Source organism: Salvia miltiorrhiza, chromosome 1, assembly GCF_028751815.1.
Source record: "Salvia miltiorrhiza cultivar Shanhuang (shh) chromosome 1, IMPLAD_Smil_shh, whole genome shotgun sequence".
NCBI lineage: Eukaryota > Viridiplantae > Streptophyta > Magnoliopsida > Lamiales > Lamiaceae > Salvia > Salvia miltiorrhiza.
The window spans coordinates 50,196,349-50,203,346 of record NC_080387.1 but is presented as its reverse complement, the minus strand read 5'-3'; the positions used below and the strand labels follow the sequence as shown (position 1 = coordinate 50,203,346).

Below are 6,998 nucleotides of genomic sequence, written 5' to 3'. Positions count from 1 at the left end.
TATTTGTTTATATTTTAATTTTTTTATTTATATTTATTTAGCTTTACTATTTAATTTTTCGATTTCCGTCGTGCATCGCATGAATGGACATATACTAGTTTGATTAATGTAACGAATGGATTGTGGTTTATTATGAAGATTATGCCCAAATTGTGGTTCGTGTCAAGATATAATAAAAATAAAAAATAAAAAAAATTGTGATGTTAGTTTTGTTGGGTGTTCAAGAAAATACCGATTAAGAAATTTAAATGAAGTAAAGATTTGGGATTTGTCCCACTTGGATTATTATTAGATTTAAATCTTTGTCGAATTCAAGAGAAACTTCATACAATTTTGTTAAGAAAGTAGAGTAGCAATATAATCAGAAACAAAAGTTTAGGGGTCCACAAAACATTTAACAAACTTAAAGGGTATGTTTATAATTAATGAAACTATTTAATGCTCCACAAATCTTCTAGGGTTATAATCGTCTTTTAATCCCAAAAAGAAATTCACAATTTAAGATCAAAATTTTCTCTTCTGCTCAAATTCAACGCGTTGGAATTTTATCGAATCAAAAGATTTCGTAAAATTGTACGAATTAGTATTATCTGAGATGAAAAATTAGCTGGAAGTTGAACTCTGTTGAAGGTTTTTCGTTCAATTGTTCGTTTGAATTGGGTTTTCAAACTCTGGTAAGGACTCAGTATATACTACTGATTTTTTTGGCTGTTCGATTTTCGCTTTTTTGTTTAATTTTCTAATCAGGTTCAGTATTCTAGAATGTGTGAATGATTACCGATTTGTTTAATTTTCTGATTTTGATTGATAATCGATTCTGTTTGTATATGCGCGATTGGGGTTAGATCAAATTGGGAAATTAAATTATCGAAAGTAAGAAGTCCCTGCAAATGCGTCTGGGGATGTTGGGGAATAAGAGCTATGAATTTGATTGGATTTTAGGAAAATTTTGGCTTATTCACGGACTAATAGGTGATTATTTCTTTGGATTATAGCAATTGTAATTGTGGAGCTGAAGATGTTGTGAATGTATCCTCATTCATTAGTTGCTGACTTAGTAAACGCCATCCTGTGCATCTATTGGTCAATCTGTTGTGATTCCTTATATCATGTAGCAATTCTTTCAAGGAATAGAGATTGCTTTTGCTGAATAGGATCAGGATGGCAGGGAACTAAGTTTCTATTAGATTTGTAAAGTTTGTAGGAAGGAAGTTGTCTGAGTAATTGCTTAGTACAAAGTTAGATGCTTTAAATGTTAGTACGTTTTTATTCAATAAGAATTGGAGCCTGATTTGACATCTGAACAATGGCCTTGTTTAGTAGGGGCTTAATCCTAAATCACGAGGATTTAGAGAGTAGGAGCAGGCTGGTTAAAAATAATGGATGATAGCTTAAATAGGTGTTTGGTATAATTACAGATGTTGCCAAATGCTCGAGTGCACTAAAGGTTTTTGCTCTTCACCACACAATGTGCCCAGTTTGTATGTATATGTTGGAAAGCAATAAGCATCTGAGTTTGATATACTTCCAGTTTGACAACTGTTTTTTGTATCTTCGTGTACTGAAAAACCCATGAGTCACATCTTGAATAGTACTGTTTACTGTTTACATGTCCGAATGATCTCCTCTTGCATCTGTCATCTGAAAATGGGAAAGTGAATTATCTGATTATGATCTTCTGTTTTGTATGTGTATCATTGAATTGCTTCATTTGTCTTCTCTTTGGATCTCCTATTGTAGATATTTGACAGAGTGTCAGTCTTATTGGCAATTTAAAGAAAAAATGGAAAACATATTTTTTAACTTTAAAGTCAAACTTTCTTTTAGCAGGGAACATTCTATTAGAGACAGTGGACAGGATTAATATTCCGCGCAAGCTACCTTAAAATGACTGACAAAGCGTGTTTAAAGCGCCTCCAAAAGGAATATAGAGCTCTATGTAAAGTAAGTTGTCTTTAACTTCTATAAATGTTTGAAATCTCATGCATGAGGATATGGGTATTCTTTATGGTGAACTTCATTTAACATTATATACTAATAATGTTACATGCAGGAACCTGTCTCCAATGTGGTGGCACGCCCTCTGCCAAATGACATCCTTGACTGGCGTGAGTTTCTTCTGGCCTATTCATTTAATTTTACTTTTATTGGTTTTTATGATTTTACAGTAGTATGTGGTGCCCTAACTATTTCTGAATTTTCTTGGTCTTTTTATCTATCCATACCAACATGTTCATAAGCATTGTTTGCTTTCATTTTTTCTTCTTCCCGGGAACATAATATATTTGCTGCTCAATTGGTTTTTGTCTCATTCATTTGACAAAATTTGTTTGTTCACAAGTAACATATAGTAATTGGTTAAACTATGGAAGCAGCTTTTAATGGTAGTTCATCTACATTTTCCTGCACATAATGGTAGTTCATCTACATTTCCTATAAAATATTCTTGTCTAAGATCTCTTCATAGTACTGATCGTGTATATTGTTATCTTTTCAAATCCCTCGTGATGGGGTTCTTCTTAACAATCCCCGATGAACTAGCAATTATATGCTTGCTCTTTGAAGTCCAGAGTCTTGGATAATGTCTCTGAAGAGCTAACTGGTGTCACTAGTGTTGATTATTTTGTTTAATTTATGATATCAAATGGTTGTTTCATCTACTAATGATATGGCTCTTTTTCCTAATTCTGTGTTCAGATTATGTTTTGGAGGGAAGTCAAGGAACACCCTTTGCAGGTTTCTGGCTCTTATGTTTTTTTGTCTTCAACATGTCTGAGTCAGGATAACAGTTATAAATGGGTTGCATGTGTACCGTTTTTATCTGCAGATGAACTACTAATGCTCTTAACTCTGGACTGTTTTGTGCCTTTGTACTAAATTATTGTCTTTGATTTCCTTTTACAATCTCTGATCATTCAAGGGGGATATTATTATGGAAAAATAAAGTTTCCACCAGATTACCCATTTAAACCTCCATCAATCACGTAAGTTTTCATCTCATTATCCCATGTAGGCATGATCTGGCCAGTCTGTTCAATATTTTGTAATTAAAATGTTCTCTATATTCTCTGTAGTATGACTACTCCAAATGGACGCTTTATGACACAAAAGAAGTTATGCCTGTCCATGAGTGATTGTAAGTTACTTGGGGGTGCATTTGCATATTAAATCCTTGTGTTATCTCTACTCATTTTCTTGTGTGACACTACTTTTGATTCCTTCTCCAGATCATCCTGAGAGTTGGAACCCCATGTGGTCTGTCTCAAGGTAAAGGGTTGTTGAGAAAAATATCGCCCTTAGTTTTAAGTATATTGTGCTGATTTCTCCTTTTTCTATGCAGCATACTGAATGGGCTCCTTTCATTCATGGTGGGTTCCATGCTAATTTTAGAGGGAGAGTTTGTTCATTTTATTATCTCTGTTTGATATTAAAACCTGTACATACTTATAAACTAGTTTCCATAGTCGAAATTTACAACCAGGTACTATTTGTCTCCTACCTTGTTTCAGATGGACAATAGCCCTACCACTGGCAGTGTCTCAAGTACAGAAGAAGAGAAAAAGAGGCTGGCAAGTGCTTCTCTGGCTTTCAATTGTAAAAAGTAAGTCTTACTTAAGGCGATGGCTTCTCTTTTCTCGTCATTTCTTGGTCTGCATAAGATGAATTGGAGGTTGTCACAGGTGCCTTCCATTTCGTTTATTGTTGGTAAATCATTAGTTAAATTTGCACAAATTTGCTCTTGTCAAGCATATGTTTAGGGGAAGGAAAATTACTGAATGATAATTTTTTGTTTTGAAACCATTACTGAATGATAAAATTATTTACTCGTATTATGAATGATCTCAAAGTTCTCTTTGTTCAAAACAGCCCTACTTTTAGGAAACTATTCCCAGAGTACGTAGAGAAATATGAACAACAGTTAGCAACCGAGCAATCTGCAGATCAAGCAGCACAAGAATCCGTGAGGGATGAAAACTCCCGTCCGACATTAAAGAAACGTGGATCCAAGGTGGACCCGAATAACGTAGACATCCCAAATGAGGTGAATAACCAGCAGAAACGTCAGTCTTTCCCTACCTGGCTGTCATTGATGCTCGTTTGCATTTTTGCTGCCGTGATGGCCCTGCCCCTGCTTCAACTTTGATGATATATGTGACCCATCTTGAAAAGGGATGTTTTGAGTGTGATTTAGGTGTTATATTAGCATCTCTAATGATGTCGCAATCTATGAAATTACTCGATATCTTATAAGTCTTAATGTACCAAAACGGGACCTGTACAGTGGTCGTGCAAATGAAGGAAATATGATTTGGTGCTGATTCATGTTTCATATTTATTGAGGTATCTTTAGGGAGTGGATGAATTTATGATTCTGAAGTAGTGAATTCGAATCTTACTAGTATCTAAGGTCGAGCTTGTTGTGCAGGCTCGTTTTGTATTGTAGTTTTGAGCTTATTTTTGTTATAAATAAAATAATTTGTTTCATATTATTGAGGTATCCTTCTAGTGGAACGGACGAATTCATGATTTTGAAATCAAAAATTGTGAATTTGAATTCTACCTATATCTAAATTGAGCTTGTTAAATAGGCTTGTTGCTCTATTATGTTTTCCCATAGATAAATGGAATTAATATCTTAAGTTAAATGTAGAAAAACTTGGTACGATGATGTTGGTAAGTGGGGGAAATTATATTATAGCATATTTTTTGGCCAAAAGAAAAGATCATGATATAAATCAGAAAATTGGTAATTTTTGAGTATTTTCCAACAATAACCCCTTATAACTTCTATAGTGACATGTAATAAATTTAAGAAGATTTACTTATATACAATCAATAATATATTATGTTATATAAATAACATAATCCATACGAAAAATGTGTATATGTATTTATTGATTTTAATTAGATATCAAAATTAGCCCAGCCCGAAGGACTGACCCAATTCGCTTGAATTTAGGGTTGGTTGGACTCAATAAAATAGAGGCCCAAAAAAATCGGACCTAAAAAGTCCGCCCAAACGGCCCACTGGACCGATTGGGCTTCGAGGTTAAAAAGCCCGAGATTTTTGGGCTTTTTGGGCCTCTCATTTTTTTAATTATTATTTATAAGATTTACATATACATGTTTTAAAATTTAAAATAAAAATTTATTAAAAATAGATTCATGTTCAGATTTCATTTTTATGTTATTTCATTAATTGAGAAATTTAAGCTTCTGGATTAAATATAAAAAATATTATATCTTAAATTAAATACTTGGAGATTCGTTCGCCGCCGCGAACGCGACCAGCGAATGGGCGCCGACCATGCTGGTGCTGGTCGGGTTCAGGGCCCACGCCACCCAGCCTTCAGGCTTCGCTGGAGGTGCGGTGAAGGCGACGGAGAGCGTCACCGGAGAAGAAATAGTGAGAAACACTAGAGAAGAAAAGAGGGAGAGAAATGACGATGGGAGTAAGAAACGGTTGGTATGCAATGAATGTGGAGGAAAATTAGGAATATGGGATATACGTGATGAGCAAACTTACATATCTACCCTTTTTGAATTTCTAATAATCAATTTGATGAATATTCAAAATTGAAAAAAGAAAAAAAAAAATCTTCTAATCTAACCGTAGGATTTTGAGAAATGCATGGACTAAATTGATTCTTCATTCTCTATATTGATGGGATTTTTCATGGATCCCTCCTATATATATATTTATATATACATATATATAAATATATATATATATATATATATATATATATATATATATAACGAACACCTTCATGATATAATGAGTATTACCATTTTTCTTTGACTTTGCCGTGATCGTGAGTCTACCTCTTTTTAGAATAGACTTTAATTAGTGCAGTATGGAATGTGGCGCTTATTTTGCCAATTTTATAGTTTAAAATAGGCGCTTTCTTGCTTTGAATACAGTTATATTAATTTTGAGTTTGCTTAATATATAATACTTTAAATTATATTTGTGAATTGATGATTTGATTTGATGTTAGTTGATTTAATGTATTTTATTTTTTGGTTAAGTATCAAATAAGCCCCTATCATAGTGGCCCTTATCACGTTTAGATCCCTATAGTCGAAGTTGGACCAACTAAACCCTCAAAGTGCCTAATTTTTAATAATCGGGCCCTCCACCCTAACGGTTGTTTAACACCGTTAAGATTTTTTTTTTCGCCATTTCTCTTTCCCATCTCACTCTCTCTTTCTCATCTCATTTTTTCGGTCAAGAAGGGAACGACGATCCTTTCCGTTTCGCCACCTCACAATCGGACGGCGCGGTTCAGGTTTTGGCTTAGCCGGAAGGAGAGAAGGTTGGCGGTGCTTGGTGCGCATATGGCTTTTCAGGCGCGACTTAAGGGTGCGGCTGGTGGGTGAGCGGTGGTCAGAGGTGACGCCCTTCGCCAGATAGGCGAAGGGGAAGAGGTGGTGTCAGTGCAAATCTATTGTGGCTTGTTTGAGAGGGGGCTGAGCTAGGGAAAAGAGAACAATGAAAGGAGGCAGCGGAGGCTGTGATTCGGGGCTTAGGGCTCTCAGGCGGCGATTGGTGCCTATCCTTTCTCGCGATTAGTGGTTGGGTCGATTTTGTTTTTGTTTCTCCGTCTAGTTCGAAAGAAGAAGAAGAATGAGAGATATCTCTCTTTGATGTCTTACTCCCTCTGTCGAATAGAGAGGATGGAGCCATTCCTATTTCTGTCAAGAAGGGGCGCGACAGTTGCAGCCTGGAGATCCAAGGCTTCTCAGAGATGGCTTAGGGGCTGTGGCCTTCGAGTAGTGGTCGGAGGCGACGCCCTCTGCTGGATAATCGAAGCAGGGGAGGTGGCGGAACCTTCACCTCCACCGAGGAAGGAACCGTTGATGCGTGGGACGACGACTGGCTGGACGGATCTAGGCTATTTGTTTTGAGCGAGGGAAAAGAAAAGAGTGGGAGAAGGAGAGGATGAGAGGAGCCCCGGGCCGAAGGCGGCGGCCATGACTTGGTCACCAGATGT

The 6,998-nt window shown here is 36.1% G+C and overlaps 1 protein-coding gene across 2 annotated transcripts; it reads left to right on the top strand.

Moving 5' to 3' along the window:
- The first annotated feature begins 467 nt into the window (after positions 1-467).
- On the top strand, positions 468-4,319 carry LOC130990295 (ubiquitin-conjugating enzyme E2 34-like). Of its 2 annotated transcripts, none has more exons than XM_057914515.1 (10): positions 468-674; positions 1,828-1,944; positions 2,054-2,108; positions 2,698-2,736; positions 2,921-2,984; positions 3,075-3,136; positions 3,228-3,267; positions 3,341-3,368; positions 3,510-3,601; positions 3,868-4,319. In XM_057914515.1, the coding sequence occupies exons 2-10, from the start codon at positions 1,888-1,890 to the stop codon at positions 4,142-4,144; spliced, it is 714 nt and encodes a 237-aa protein (XP_057770498.1). In that variant the 5' UTR covers positions 468-674; positions 1,828-1,887; the 3' UTR covers positions 4,145-4,319. The 2 variants fall into 2 exon arrangements, with proteins under 2 accessions (XP_057770498.1, XP_057770504.1); XM_057914521.1 differs by having other exon boundaries at positions 470-674; positions 1,831-1,944.
- Positions 4,320-6,998: the final 2,679 nt, after the last annotated feature.